Here is a 15,583-nt window from a genome sequence, read left to right on the forward strand (position 1 = left end):
AGGTCCTGATTCCCCTATAAAGATAGAATTGTGGGGTCACCATCACTAGAGGGGTCACCAGCAGGAGAAAGGAGGTCCTGATTATCCTATATAGATAACATTGTGGGGTTACCATCACTAGAGGGGTCACCAGCAGAATGAAGTCCTCATCCCTCTATATAGATATAAATGTGGGGTCACTATCCTGAGAGGGGTCACCAGCAGGAGGAAGGAAGTCCTGGTTCCCCTATATGGGGAACCAGGACTTCTTTAACGCACTGCTTTAGGCACAGTAGTGTTATCCTGCCTTCAGAATACATTGTGTCTAACTTTTTCCTTGGAAAAAATATTATTAGCACATTTGTGTCCACATTCATGTGGACATAATAATCCTACCTTCTATACAATGATATGATTTAAAACCAGATAGTCATGGTTAAAACTGAACTACATGCATTTTTTATTCTCCTGTGGAACAAAAAAAATATCTCAAATATGCAACATTCCCATGCAGTACCTATTTTCCTCCACCGGATGTCCTCGTCTTCTTAGTTGAATGACACTCGCTGATGGAAGGAAATAGAAAAGGACCCAGGTTGTCATGCATGCCAGTGTACTAAGGGAGACGTGTTGCTTTTATTAGCTGGTGTTGAGCTGAGATTTTGTTTGTCCCTGCACCTTTCTGGTTGACAATTGATCTTACACAATAATTCAATTACTAAATAACTAAATAGGAAGACTTTGAGCCTTGTGTTAAAGGGTCTCCTCTAAAGGGACATCTAATCTACAACTGATGTTTCAAAGTTTGCTGGATACTGGAGAGATAAAGCCTCTGTGGCACCCTGTGACTTGGTTGGTGAGATCTCTGCTTCCTGGGTCTGGACACCTACTGCAGTCAATATAAGGAGTTCCTACCATCCCTGCATGGAGATCTTGGATCTATACACCTGCTGTGCCCATTATGAAGACCTCCCACCACCCCTGTGCTGAGTGCGCATTATAAGGCTATACTTGCTAAATAATTTATTATGGCGATTGTAACAGGAGCTACATCCTAAAATCTTATGTAAACTTTTACACTTTCATTTCATTTATAAATAAATTTTGAATTTACTGTTTTCCTGCCACAAAAGCCTATGTTCAGGCACTTCTTGTCAAAGCGTGACAACACTCATTGGGTCTTCTTTATTAAAGATCTCCAGCAAACCTGAAATGGATTGGGTCCTAGATTCAAAACATTTGCTAGCAAATAGCAAATGAATTTAAAGAAATCCATTCCAGATATGCTATATCACCCAGGTTCACTGATGAAAATGTATCCTCTCCAGTCTTGGAGAGCTTTAATAAATCAGGCTCATTGTTTTGAGATTGGACTTCTGTCTTGTCACCTTGTGAATGGCTGGACATAGTTACACAAGCATGTTCAGCCATTGTAATTATTGTATGGTCAAGTAATGTCATGTGGAGCCAGTGCACATAGACAGGAAGTGTCTTTACAGAGACTTCAGAGAATCAGCAGTCAGGAATTTTGCTTCCCCTGTTGGAGTAAATTGAATTGTGTTTTATAAGGAGCTTCTGCCTTCCTCTAGATCAACTATGTATATATGGTTGTATCTGGAATATGCAGGTTTCTGGTATGTTCATTTAACTCTATAGGAAGGGGAGGGGGAGAAAGACGGAGAGGCGCCCTGCTGCACTCTCTCCCCTTTACTTTTTATAAAATCTTTTATCGTCCATTATTCGGACGAGGGACGGTGAACGCTGTGCACATGGGAATCATCTGACGTGTGTACATAGCCTAAGTATATGTCTTTTTTCAACCTTCAACTGAAAAAGTTAAAAATGGCTTAAACTAGAAAAAAAAAATGCACTCACCTTTTTTTTCGCAGATCCCTCCAGAGTTTTCCTAGATTGGGTCCCACACCCTCCTGTAAACGGCCTTTCGTCACGGTTCAGAGAAAGCGCCTGGAGACGTCATCTTTTATCATGGTCTTCCACGTTCTGGCTACATGGTCCGATCTCGCACTGCGGGCTCATGGTAATTCACCTTTTCTTCTCCAGACAACCGATTTTCCAGATGTCTCAGTCAGAAGGTGCATTTGAGACATCTAGAAAATCAGTTGTCCGGAAAGGAAAAGGTGAATTCTAATATGAGTCCTGGGTTGTGCCGACAGTGAAGCATCCTTCATGAGACAATCCATGTGTGGGGTTGCTTCCTGTCCACTGAATTGGGCTTACTCACAATTCTGCCCAAGCACATTGCCATGAATAAAGAATGGTAACTAAACGCCCTCCAAGAGATACTTCTTCCAACAATCCAGGCTCAGTCTGGTGATGAACTGTGTAGTTTCCAGCATAATGGGGCACCACATCACAGGGAAAAAGAGATAACAAGGGAGATTAGAGATCATAACACTGAAGTTTCATACACGTGGCCAGGAAAAGCCCCAGATTTTAATCTCATTGAGCATGGTGGCTCAGTGGTTAGCACTCTGGCCTTTGCAGAGCGCTAGTTCCCAGGTTTGAATCTTGGCCAGGACACTATCTGCATGGAGTTTGCAGTTTCTCCCGGTGTCTGCGTGGGTTTCCTCCCACATTACAAAAACATGCAGTTAGGTTAATTGGCTTCCTCTCAAAATTGACCTTAGACTGTATTAATGACATATGACTATGGTAGGGACATTAGATTGTGAGCTCCTTTGAGGGTGACATTACTATGGACTTTTTACAGTGCTGCATATTATGTTGGTGCTATATGAATACTGTGTAATACAATCCTCAAAAAGCAAGTGGACAAAAAGGCCTCAAATTGTAATCAATTCCATGTACTGAAAAGTCAAGAACGGATCACAATCAGTCAGGATTTTGCATAAAAGCTGACAACCAGAATGCAGAAGTTAGGAAATACTGAAAAATGTGTACGCTATCTCTGACGTCTTTCATTAGCTCCACTTTGGTCTGCTAAATATACTATTGAAATGTTTTGTTATATCTGTTAGATAAGTACAAAAAAGCTATAAGTTGCAATGGTAACATATATTTTTAAGTTATATTGTTCCCAGCTCTTTTTGTGTATTTATGGGAAAGGAGCACTTTTCCACCAAAGGTGTCCAATACACCAGATGATGAGTGCCCGGCCAGTATAATTATCAATATTTCCTTGATATTAGTTATCGCCATGCACACATCAACCAGAAAATCCATCATTTAGCCTGGAGGGCTCCCTAAAACTCTCCAGCCAATGGGAGAGATTCCCTACATTTACACCAACAACAGGTAGAACAGCAGAGAGTGTTCCCATTGGCTGTTGAACAAAGAACGGGCATTCCTGATCAATGTTCGATCACATGCTGATTGAGAGTCTCCTAGTTTTTCACAGATTATCATTGCATTTCACGTTTTATTGTTTCCAATATAATAAAATGATCACCTAAAGAAAGGAATATAAGAGGAATACAAAACAGCCCTCTCTCTTGTCATGCTGATGTTTTGTATTTCTAATACATTTCCTGTCCTAAGGTGACAACGCTGCTCCTCCATAGATACAACACAGTGAGTGACCGTGGTCAGCCTAGGACAAGAACTGCACTTCTGGCAGGAAAAGTTGTTCAAATAAAGAAAAGAAGACTAATGTAGAGGCCACATCAATTGACTTGCATTCTGTAATTTGTTGCATTTGTGTTCTTGGGTTTGATACCCATGCCCCATAATAGCTGTTATCTTTCTGCTGAGCACAGGGAGGTAAAGAGATTGTGACACTTGAACATACAGACTCATTACTATCTGCAGAACAAACACACAATCCACATCTCAGCAATAACCCCCTTTAGCTGCTGGTCTGCCAGCAGTCAATGAATAGAACAGGAGCCGCATGCTAAGTCTGTACACTTCATCCCATCAATTTGAACACTGCATACCATTTCCTGAGCAAATTAATCTGTTTACAAACTGGGCTATAGAACAGACAGCCAGGGATCAACACAGCCAGCTACCTCAACAAGTAATTAGTAGATGTCAATTTTTTTGGGGGCCGATTCAACAAAACATGCAGCCCTGGGGCTATTAGAAAACTAGTGGAAGCAGAAATCTTGCAATTATGCCAATCCTATGGAATCACGGTACCATAACATAAGGGCTACTGAAGAGCAATTATCTCACCAGGAATACTTTGCATGCCAGCATTTGTTGCATCATATTGTGCAGCTTGGGCAACAGACTGAAGCAGCTCAATGCAAACTGGACAACATTTTCTTTGTTAAAGCAATAAAAATCATAAAACTTTTTTGATTCTTAATAAAACACCTCTTTTTTTGGTATAATTCATTCCAATCCTGGTATTCTTTGTGCAACCTATTTGCTGTCACTTACTGACTATGTACACTCCAGCAAGGGCTTCATGGCATTACTGGCGATAACAGAAAAAAGAAAATAACGCATGAAATGATAAAGCTTGAAAATAACATTCCCTCTCTCCTACTTATTTTAGAATACAGATTTTTGGTGTGGGGGGGAGTGAGAAGAGAAATAACAATACAAGGCAGTGGCAGACGTGCCCCTTGGCAGAAATGACTTGGGTCCATGTTGTGGGGGTTCCTGTTGGCTGAGAAGGGACCGGGCTGTGTACATTGACAAACTTTGCACCTACCTATGTCCACCCCTATGGGGGAGATAGAACAAGGAGGAGAAGCACGCAGCATGGAATAAGGTAACACAGGCTTGGCATCTGTATGGCAGTGGAATCCTATTAAAAAAAATGTGACCAGGCAGGTCTTATGGTACCCTTGACGGAACAGGGACAGAAGAGTGTATTCTAAAAAATTACAATCAGGAAGGAAAGGGACATCACCTTATCTTTCTGCAACTAAAAAAAAAACTTAACTTGCTTGATTGCAAATTTTTAATTACATTCACCTGCCCCGGTTCCATCACGGGTGCCATCCTCCTCTTCCTTCTTCTCTTCTTTGTTTGGATCTTGGCTATCTTGATTGGCAGGGTTGGGATTACATAACGCTGCGTAATATGTTGGTGCTATACAAATCGTGTTTATAATTAATAATATTAAAAATAATAATAATAAAAATATGTGACAGTATTGTGCAATAAAGGGTTCTTTTAAATGCACAACATGGGTCTGTTAGCCTTCTGATATCTCCTCTGCACTTCTATTAACAAACCAAATTAGAGACTTGTGTAGGTTTTTCATTATTGCTATCAGATAATATCTGTGAATCCAAAAGTGTTCAGAGCACTTGTGTGGTCCCGGGCTTCCCAAAGGGCCTACTATTATTAATACACAGTATTTATATAGTGCTGACATATTACACAGAGCTGTACAAAGTCCATAGTCATATCACTAGCTGTCCCTCAAAGGAGCTCACAAACTAATGTCCCGACCATAGTCATATGTCATTAACACAGTCTAAGATCAATTTGGGGGAAAGCCAATGTTTTGGGAATGTGGGAGGAAACCGGAGTACCCAGAGGAAACCCAAGCAAACACCAGGAGAACCTACAAACTCCATGCAGATAGTGTCCTACCTGAGATTCAAACCTGGGCCCCAGCACTGCAAAGACTAGAGTGCTAACCACTGAGCTACAAGCTATTCCTATACGATAGGGCCTAGTACCTATTCAGGAAGGAGTGATTGAGCAGCTCTACATCCTCATTAAAGCGTAGTCATCTGCTCAACAAGTTTTATCACCATATAGACCAGCAAGAAAATTTTGGTGGTCTGCAGCTCTGGCCAGTGCGCCCCTGAGCAGGGTCAGGAGAAGAACGGCCGCTGACTATGTTCCCCATACGGATATAGACAAGCTCAGACCTACAATGGGGGAATGGACGGGTTCAGGCGTCATGATATCACTATGGGAGAAGTTTCTTCCACTTTAAGTGACAACCGCTCCCCATACATGCGTGGTCTTGAGACGGAAAATTTAGTGCCCCATGGGTCCAAAAAGGTTGGTGACCACAGTTATAGATAACCCTCCACCTTTTCCTCTACAGTATGTCCATGTTGGTTTACTATTGGTGATATTGCTGCTCCAATTTTTTTCGGCTTACCCAGTGCTGATATTTTTTTGACTTGTGCTGACTTCTTCACTGTTAACGAGTATATACATTTTTTATTTTGTTTGGATACTGCTGTATGCCGGTGCACTCTTTGTGTGGTTTTAATGTCAATTAAGACTGCCCAGTCTATGAAGCATGACTGAGAAGACACCCGTCTGGGTTGGAACTTTGAAAATCCATTTGGATTATTCCTAAAAGGTGCCACTTTGTGCTACCACATGATATCCTTTTGCTTACATGTCATTTTTTTTGTTTAGACAGCTTTCATACCTCTTTATCCTGAAATTATTTCTGGTGATTAGTCAGATATATTCAAATTTAGCCAATAGTATTTAAATGATTATTATAAATGATTATACCAGAGTGTAAAATAATATAAAAGAGACTGATATTTACTAAAGCTGTTTATTGTTGCCTTTAATTCAGCAATCAAAGATCTTTATTTAAAAAATGATCATATATTAGAAATAACAATATATACAATATATACAGGAAAGTGCTTTTACATGGCTAATATTGAAATTTGTTTGAATTACGACTGTCTTTTCATTGGGTTACTTTACTGGCAAAGTTTACCAGGAGTAAAACAATTGTGAATGCAGCTGCGTAGAAGACATTGTCAAGTGCTGGAGAAAGTCCGGGAGCTTCCATCCCACACTGCTTTATATAATGGAGATGTTGTCTGAGATGCAACCACATTTCTGGACGATCATGTTAGGAAACTCTGCGACTTCTATTTCCGTGTATTCACCCTTCTTGACCAAATACATGACGGGTAAGGGGGAACTCTCCACCACAGCGCAGATCCTCTCCTTGTAATGGTATTTAAGTGCAGAAGATTTATGCTGTCTGCAGGTACCGGTGCAGCGGAAAGCGTTGTACCCAGCCGGCTCAATGATCCAGAGCTTGGTCCAGGTCAGCTCCCGGAAATTGATGAAAAAATCTTCCCTACAGCAGATATTGTCCTTTTTGGCTCCAGATGCTGAACAATCTCCACGAGCACTAAAAAAAAAGAAAGAACTGTAAGGGACGATCATCTTTATATATGTACTGAAAAACACATATTAGCATATACAGAGCGCAAATTGTAAAAGCAGCTTTCCACAGGAACCAATAAATTTAGCATTTTAAAAATGTAATTGTTTGCAAACATTGCACAGTTACTGGGGAAGGGTTAGACTAGGCTTATTGTTTTCTGTCCTCTTAACATTGTCTTTCCAATTGAGATTTCAAATAACCTTTAGTCCACCTATATGTATGTCATCATTAACAGAGAATATATTTATTCATCTTAGTGAATATCAATGCTCCTAATAAAAGCTGCTTTTGACACTTTAGTGCAAGGAACATATATTATTTTATTCATATTGTAAAGGAAGATGTACCTACCCATACTCATCGAGGTTGAGAGTGTACAGGACCAGTTCAGGTTTGCCAGCATTGCTGTTAGAGGGATTCTGGGCAGTAAATTGAACCAATTTTGCCATCTCTGCAGCATAGTTGCCATATCTTTCACCATCTATTGTGATCTCCAGGTGCAAGTCAGACTGTCTGCTGCTTCTCATCCAATAATGTACAGCTCTCGTCACATCAAAGCTTCTCCAACCAGACTCCATAATGGGCACCAGCCTGTAAAATGAAGGCATCATTCTTGTAGCCAAGAAGAAACGTCCAAAGTAGAGAGAAGTAGAGGGGACAAGAGGTGTGTAGTCCTTGCAAACTGCAAGTTGTCTGATGAGGATCTCCAAAGCTCATCCTTTTAAAGGAGAAAGGATGGACCACCTGCTGTGCAAGCCAATAATGCAAATTAAGAAACATTAGGAGATCATCACCACCATTAGCTGTCTGACACATCTTAGACAAGATATACACTAATACCTACAACTACTTCATCCCATTCTGGTATATTGTTCATTTAACCAAATGCTGGAATATATTATTTTTTATTTCATTTTTATAAATTGTCTTTGTTTTATTTGTGTTATTTTGTATATAAAATGCATTGCAATGATTATTTTTTTTTAATAATGTCACAACACATTCTATGAACTATAATTGTGACCATCATCAAGACCAGCATAAATACAAAAAATAAAAATGAATCATTTTGAATAATTATTATATACCATTTAAAGATTCAAGAATTTTAAAATTTCTTGTATTTTTAGTAAAACTTTTTCTTTTTTCTTTGTATTAAAATGAAATAACAATATATTTGAAATATACATTTTTATAGATCATATACCGGTGTAAAATAAACTGTGCTTGGTAATTAGGTATATAATCAATAAATAAATAATAATTATTTTTATATATATATATATATATATATATAGATAGATAGATAGATATATTTAACAGAGAGAGAGAGAGAGGTTTTCCATCTGAAACTGATAAATTTATACTTTAGTTTATTGTGTTATTTTATTTACTATCTTTGTCTGTTTAATACATTTTATAATTCATTTTGTAAACTATTTTACCTACTCATCATATACTTACTATATAAAACTTTTAGGTTAGGAAAGGAAATAAAATGTAAAAATGTATTGTTCAGACACTAAAGCAAGGTAAGGATGAGTTTAAGTCTTAAAGAAAGCATTTAATTGAAAATATTTTTGTTAAGATGGCCATTAAAGGTCTCATTTAGAAACACCAAGATCAAAGTAAAACTCACCTAGGAACACATTTAGCGTAAATGTAGTTTTGTGGCCACATCACCAATATCTTGTAATTAGATTGCTAGACAAGGTGTTAATTTCCAGAGGAAGACTAAGGAAGCAAAATATTTGCACCTATGGAAAGTGAATAAACTGGCTGGCTTGTTGGTGATAAATCAATTTCTATTTTCCTCTTTTCAGTCCCAATATGTGATATACATCTTTGCCATTTGCTGCTGTCTGCTGACTATTCTAATAGTATATCAGGGGTAACTATACATATATATATATCTCACATAAAGAAAACTATACTCCCTGAACACCTTGGAACACCCAAAAATACATTATTTTTTATATGTTTTATCTATGGAAAGTGTATAAACTGGCCGGCTTGTTAATATTAAATCAATTTGTATTTTTCTATCTCCCCTTTTCTGTTCCAAGATGTGATATACACCTTGGCCAATTGCTGCTGTCTGCTGACTATTCTAACAGACAGTAAATAGAGGTAAATAGAAGTATTATATATATATATATATATATATATATATATATATATTTATTTTTTTTTATTACTTATATTTTGATTTATTTATAGCTTTATACTTATGTGGGGTAATGTGTATTTGCAATTGTAAAACACTTTAAAACAATAAAATGTAACACTTACTTTTTTCATCCTGCGATCAAAAGTATTTTTTACATATCATTATTATCACTTGTTATGCTAATCATTTATTTTGTTTTTATATAGATCAAAAACAGAATCCTGTTTTGATGTGCCTTTGCAACTCCCCAGAGAAGATTACAGTTTCACCTTGATAACTGTTTTTTGGGCTAAAACATTCAACTTTGTATAGCTTATATCTCTGCTGAGAGATGAACCCAAGGCTCCTGCTGCCATTGTGAAACAATATATCAATGCTCTGCCTTTAGTGTTTTATATGGCTGTTGAGGAACCTACATGTGATAACCTGGGAAAGATCTGTTCTAGGATTGAAAGCATTTTCCATTTATTACAAATTATATACAGTAGAACTTTGGTTATACAGCACCCACTGGAAATGGCCGATTCCGGGTAAGTGTAGATTCTGGTTAACTGAGGTTCTTCAGCCATTCAGCACCAGACTTTAATGAGAAGATTTGTCCCTATTCACCTCTAGTGCTAAATGGCTGAGAAAAGGGAAACCCTGATAACGCTCCACTTTCCTTGATTCCTTCTGCAGCTCTAGCGGAGCTGTGGTATGTGTTCTTGGTAAGTGCAGAACACATGCCACAGCTCCGCTAGGACTGCAGGAGCAATCAAGGAAGTCGAGCTGTCGGGTGCTGGTTATCTGAATTTTCCGGTTATCTGAGTTCCGGATGAACAGGGTCCTACTGTATAGGAAATCAATTCCAGGTTTGCTGAATCACCCAGGCTCTCCTATAATAGGCCCTGATTTATTAAAGCTCTCCAAGGCTGAAGAAGACACATTTTCATCAGTGAAGCTGGGTGATCCAGCAAACCTGGAATGGATTTCCTAAAAGTCATTAGCTATTTGTTTTCAATCCTCCATAGGTCCATTTCAGGTTTGCTGGATCACCCAACTTCACTGATGAAAGTGTCCCCTCTCCAGTCTGGGAGAGCTTTAACCTCCTGGGCAATTCATTTCTGTACAGATTTATATGTCTAAAAGCGGTAAAAAGTTTATCATGAAAAATTATTTTACTGTATATTATATAAATATGAGTATAATAACGTTTGAAACACAAAATCATGTCAAAATAATAAATTGAATAAAAAAAAAAATTTCACTCCCGGTGACTCATTGGATGCAGAGGACCTCGGCCGGAGGAAGTGAGAGGACAGGGATCATGAAGGAGGACGCAGGTGGATCAGGTAAGGCTCTATTTACTATTCATTTTCACTGTTTTAGCTACCCCTCGTGTGACTCGGTGTTACTGCTTTCAGCAACTTTTTTCTTCCGAGTCTCTCTGGGTTACCGCTCAGGAGGTTAAAAATCCGGGCCATAGTCAATATTCTCCAATTTTGGAGAGCTTTAATAAAGGCCCATTGTGTAAGCATTTACATTCTAATATAAGACTTCTTTACATCAGAGCTGTTTTTTTTACTTTGGGTATATAAATATTTATGCACTGGACATGCAATAGACTTCTATGTATATCACAGTGATTACATAGGCAGATGATTTAGTATACAACTTCATTATACTTATACCAGTAGCAAAATAGCCGACAAATTTAAAACCCAACTGGTTTATTATGTTATTGGTAGAGCTGGTTTATCCTGTAGTTTTGAATAAATATGTGGAAATTGCTTAAGTTGCAACAGGCTGGTTTGGGAATATGCTAAAGTTTTGAATAACTCCTGTGATAATCAAAATGGTGTCTATAAAGTTGATGGACATGATATATTAAAGCTCTCCAAGGCTGAAGAGGATACACTTTCATTAGTGAAGTTGGGTGATCCGGCAAACTTGGAATGGACCTTATCCGGGTTTAAAACATTTACCAACAAATAGCAAATGACTGAATTGCTGGATCACCCATCTTCACTGATGTAGGTGTATCCCCTCTTTAATAAATCATGTCCGATGTTTCCAGAAATAGGTCAGCTATTGGTCAGGGGATTGGTCAGTATAGTATCAAAATGTTTTATTAAAGCATTATATCTGAGTGCAAAATATTATACAAGAGACTGATATTTAATTAATCTGTTTATTGTTGCTTTTTTTCAGCGATCAGAGATCTTTGTTAAAAATAAATGATCATATATTAAAAATAATAAAATTCCCTCCAATACTATCCTTGTATCAGAGGATTGATAAATATAAATATAAATGTGATATATATATACAGGAAAGTGCTTTTACATGGCTAATATTGACATTCGTTCAAATTACGACTGTCCATTCATAGGAGATACCTTACTGGCAGAGTTTGCCAGGAGTAAACCAATTGTGAATGCAGCTGCGTAGCAGACGTTGTCAAGTGCTGGAGAGAGCAGCGCACCGGAGTCCAAGAGCTTCCATCTCACACTGCTTTATATAATGGAGATGTTGTTTGAGGTGCAACCACATTTCTGGACTATCATGTTAGGAAACTCGGCGACTTCTATTTCCGTGTATTCACCCTTCTTGACCAAATACATGACGGGTAAAGGGGAACTCTCCACTACAGCGCAGATCCTCTCCTTGTAATGGTATTTAAGTGCATGAGAATGAGGCTGCCTGCAGGTACCGGTGCAGCGGAAAGCGTTGTACCCAGCAGGCTCAATGATCCAGAGCTTGGTCCAGGTCAGCTCTCGAAAATTGATGAAAAAATCTTCCCTACAGCAGATATTGTCCTTTTTGGCTCCAGATGCTGAACAATCTCCACGAGCACTAAAAAAAAAAAAAGAAAGAACTGTAAGGAACCATCATCTTTATATATGTACTGAAAAACACATATTAGCATATATAGAGGGCAAATTGTAAAAGCAGCTTTCCACAAGAACCAATAAATTTTGTATTTTAAAAATGGAATTGTTTGCAAAAATTGCACAGTTAGTGGGGAAGGGTTAGACTGCTTTCCACTGTACATCATCATTACCAGAAAATATATTTAATTAATCTTAGTGAATATCAATGTATTGAATAAAAGCTGCTTTTGACACTTATAGTATATTATTATATTGTAAAGGAAGATGTACCTACCCATACTCATCAAGGTTAAGGGTGTACAGGACCAGTTCAGGTTTCCCAGCACTGCTGTTAGAGGGATTTTGAGCGGTAAATTGAACCAATTTTGCCATCTCTGCAGCATAGTTGCCATATCTTTCACCATCTATTGTGATCTCCAGGTGCAAGTCAGACTGTCTGCTGCTTCTCATCCAATAATGTACAGCTCTCGTCACATCAAAGCTTCTCCAACCAGACTCCATAATGGGCACCAGCCTGTAAAATGAAGGAAAATTCAAATGTCAGACATGATAGTTTTAATGTTATATATTCTGCATTAGAATTTACGCAAGCCATGGAAACAAATCAGAGCAAATCAGAGCAAGGCTGTGCCACAATACCAAAGCTATGGCTGCCTATTGATTTAAGTACAATAAAACCAGCTGCTAGAGGACTGTACGTTCCTAAGAGGACATTGATTTCATTTGTGAAATCAGAAAAGTGTACAAAAGATGCAATTTTACCACTGACTTACTAAAAAAAAAGTAAAAACCATAAGAATGTGACTTAATAAACTGCAGATTAGCAATGTCAAAGTCTTAGGACTCCATTTTAAGTATGGAATTATGAAGGTCAGGATGACAGCTAAGCAAGTAGTATGTTCAGGAGACATCAGCAATGTTAACTTTTTTTCTCTTTGGAAAGCCTAGTTTACTATGTCTACCTTACTTTTTTAGAGTTTAGAATTTTTATGATTCATTTCTAATGATAAATGCTGTCTATATGTATAGAATGTCAATGTCTAGGGTTTGCATACCTGGAATCCACAAGTGAGGTCCTATTGCTTCCATCGTTCTGTACCTCCACATGGTAGATGCTGACTCTTGCATTGTTGACGGGCCTGTGTGAGTGCCTGTCGGGCATAACCCTGGTGGTCGGGGGGAGTTTAAAAAGCTTCAGCTCAGCCATGGTGACCTCACTGTTCTGGGGGACTCTGGAATCCATGGCAAAGACTAGGCTCAGCTTGGTGGAGTCGGAATACAACACTTCTCCAGCAATATCTATCAAGAAAAGCAAAAAGAAAAATTAGAATCTTAGCAAATTGATTGGAGATGTCTGTCAACCAGGAAGGGAAGGCTAATGAATTTGCCATCACTGGGGCACTTGAAATAAATATACTATCTGTAGCAAGTGAAGGGTTGTCGATGACGAAAGACATTGGGCCATGCCTAACAATGTTACCAAACTGTGTAATGGACCAGTTTCCAGACTGTAAACAGTAATGTTGGAGTGCAACTTGCAAGGCCATACAGAAATATGTTACATTTATTAAATATTGTATATTGCATGAATTATCTTACCAGCATTTCCTTTGATTCCTCTGATAATGCCGGCTAGGCTGGGTAGAGACCTCTTAGTTCTCTCCTTCTGCTTGTTGAGCATTGATATGTACTTGTCCTGGATGTGTCTGGGGACCAACAAGTTCTCCGTGTCCGGTTTGGTCAGAATCGGGAGAGCAGGCAGGTTCAGTTTCTTAAGCAGGGCTTCCTTGATGTCTTCAGCTGTAAATCCACTGCTGGTAGAGAAGAGCAAGGCACTGAGAAGCATGGCCAGTCTGATGAGGATCTGGGGGTTCATCATTCTTGTAGCCAAGAAGAAACGTCCAAAGTAGAGAGAAGTAGAGGGGACAAGAGGTGTGTAGTCCTTGCAAACTGCAAGTTGTCTGATGAAGCTCCCTGAGGCTCCTCCTTTTAAAGGAGAAAGGATGGACCACCCGCTGTGCAAGCCAATAATGCAAATTAGGAAAACATAGGAGAACATCAGCACAATTAGGTGTCAGACACATTTTAGACAATATATACCCTAATACCTACAACTACTTTATCCCAATCTGGAAATTCGTTCATTTAACCAAATGCTGGGACATATTTATTATTTTTTTTATCCTTGCTTGAATGTTAGAAATTCTATATTCCTAAATTATATAAATAAAATATATGATATAAATAAATTCTTAATTTTATCATTTTCTTTTTAAAGTCTTTGTTTTATTTGTGTGTTATTTGATATATAAAATGCATTGCAATGACTTAAATCTTAGTTTTGTTTTTTTTTAAATATTGTCACAACACATCCTCTGAATCATGATTGTTACCAGCATAAAGATTTGTGATGAAGAAATTGTACATTTAACTAAATGCAGGGATATATTTTTTATTTTTTTATATTTATGAAAATATTATACATTTTCCTTTTTTAAAATTTGTGTGTTATTTTAAAGTATTGCACAGATTTAGTTCTAAGGCTGCGGATTTAAATCTAAGAGCTGGAATCAGATGAGAATCTGACGTATGTACAGTGCTGCTCGTCCGACGTTGTTTATGAATCGTTCATGAACAAATATGTATTTTTCAAGATTGAAGAGTCTTAAAGTTTCTTGTCTTATTAGTAAAAATATTTCTGTTCTTTGTATCCAATATATATATATATATATATATATATATATATATATATATATAAAACTCTAGGAAAACAAGGATTGCTCAAATATCTATCACATAGAGAGATTGGAACTAATGGTAAGGATAAGTTTAATTGGAGATATATTCAATTATTTGGTCATTGGACACATCACAAATATCCTGTAAAGAAATTACCAGGCCTTTTTATAAAGTGTTAAATCATGTTTTAAGCGTTTAATCATGTAAAGGGATTTAAACACAATAGTTTTCCAACAGTTTCCAGCAGTTTTCCAACTGCTTTAGTTCCTTACATATTGATATATACAGTAAAGATTTATATTGTTAGCTGTATTTTTATATCTGGAAGATAAACTGTCCATTTGCTACAGTGCCTCTTATTTAATTCTTGACATGTCCTGGACCAGGGGTGCCCAACAGGTGAATCGTGATCTACCGGTAGATTGCAAAGGCAACGCGAGTAGATCGCCTTTCAAAAGGAAATCTATCGCACACACGAGTTATTAAGTACAGGTTTTTTATTGTTGGTAGATTGTTTTGACTTGGTCATTTTGAAAGTAGCTCGCAAGCCAAAAAAAGTGTGGGCACCCTGCCCTAGACAGTTAGAAAAGGTGTTAATTCCCAGAGGGGGACTGATGAAGCATATTATTTACACCTAAAGGAACTGGCTAAACTGGCTGGCATGCTAATGATAAATCAACTTCCATTTCCCCTTCTCTGACCTAATATGTAATA

The 15,583-nt window shown here is 37.9% G+C and overlaps 2 protein-coding genes across 2 annotated transcripts; both read right to left on the minus strand.

The window, feature by feature from the left end:
- Window positions 1-6,711: 6,711 nt before the first annotated feature.
- Window positions 6,712-7,695, minus strand: LOC140329910 (left-right determination factor 1-like). The gene is made up of 2 exons (XM_072410301.1): window positions 7,439-7,695; window positions 6,712-7,051 (listed from the first exon to the last, which is right to left on the minus strand). The coding sequence occupies exons 1-2, from the start codon at window positions 7,693-7,695 to the stop codon at window positions 6,712-6,714; spliced, it is 597 nt and encodes a 198-aa protein (XP_072266402.1).
- A 3,769-nt stretch (window positions 7,696-11,464) lies between these two features.
- On the minus strand, window positions 11,465-13,976 carry LOC140330162 (left-right determination factor 2-like). Its single transcript, XM_072410473.1, has 4 exons — window positions 13,730-13,976; window positions 13,186-13,429; window positions 12,405-12,644; window positions 11,465-12,092 (listed from the first exon to the last, which is right to left on the minus strand). Exons 1-4 carry the CDS (start codon window positions 13,974-13,976, stop codon window positions 11,753-11,755), a joined length of 1,071 nt encoding a protein of 356 aa, XP_072266574.1. The 3' UTR covers window positions 11,465-11,752.
- Between the last annotated feature and the right edge of the window lie 1,607 nt (window positions 13,977-15,583).

This window comes from Pyxicephalus adspersus, chromosome 4, assembly GCF_032062135.1.
Source record: "Pyxicephalus adspersus chromosome 4, UCB_Pads_2.0, whole genome shotgun sequence".
NCBI classification, from domain to species: domain Eukaryota; kingdom Metazoa; phylum Chordata; class Amphibia; order Anura; family Pyxicephalidae; genus Pyxicephalus; species Pyxicephalus adspersus.

Bases quoted from the DNA above. Each gene is read 5' to 3' on its own strand.
- LOC140329910 (XM_072410301.1), bottom strand. From the start codon at position 7,695: ATGCCTTCATTTTACAGGCTGGTGCCCATTATGGAGTCTGGTTGGAGA. The intron at 7,052-7,438 runs GTAGGTACATCT...CTTTTTTTTTAG, and splicing joins CTCAACCTCGATGAGTATGG to TGCTCGTGGAGATTGTTCAG.
- LOC140330162 (XM_072410473.1), bottom strand. From the start codon at position 13,976: ATGCTTCTCAGTGCCTTGCTCTTCTCTACCAGCAGTGGATTTACAGCT. The intron at 13,430-13,729 runs GTAAGATAATTC...TTTTCTTGATAG, and splicing joins AGGAATCAAAGGAAATGCTG to ATATTGCTGGAGAAGTGTTG. The intron at 12,645-13,185 runs GTATGCAAACCC...TTCATTTTACAG, and splicing joins ACCTCACTTGTGGATTCCAG to GCTGGTGCCCATTATGGAGT.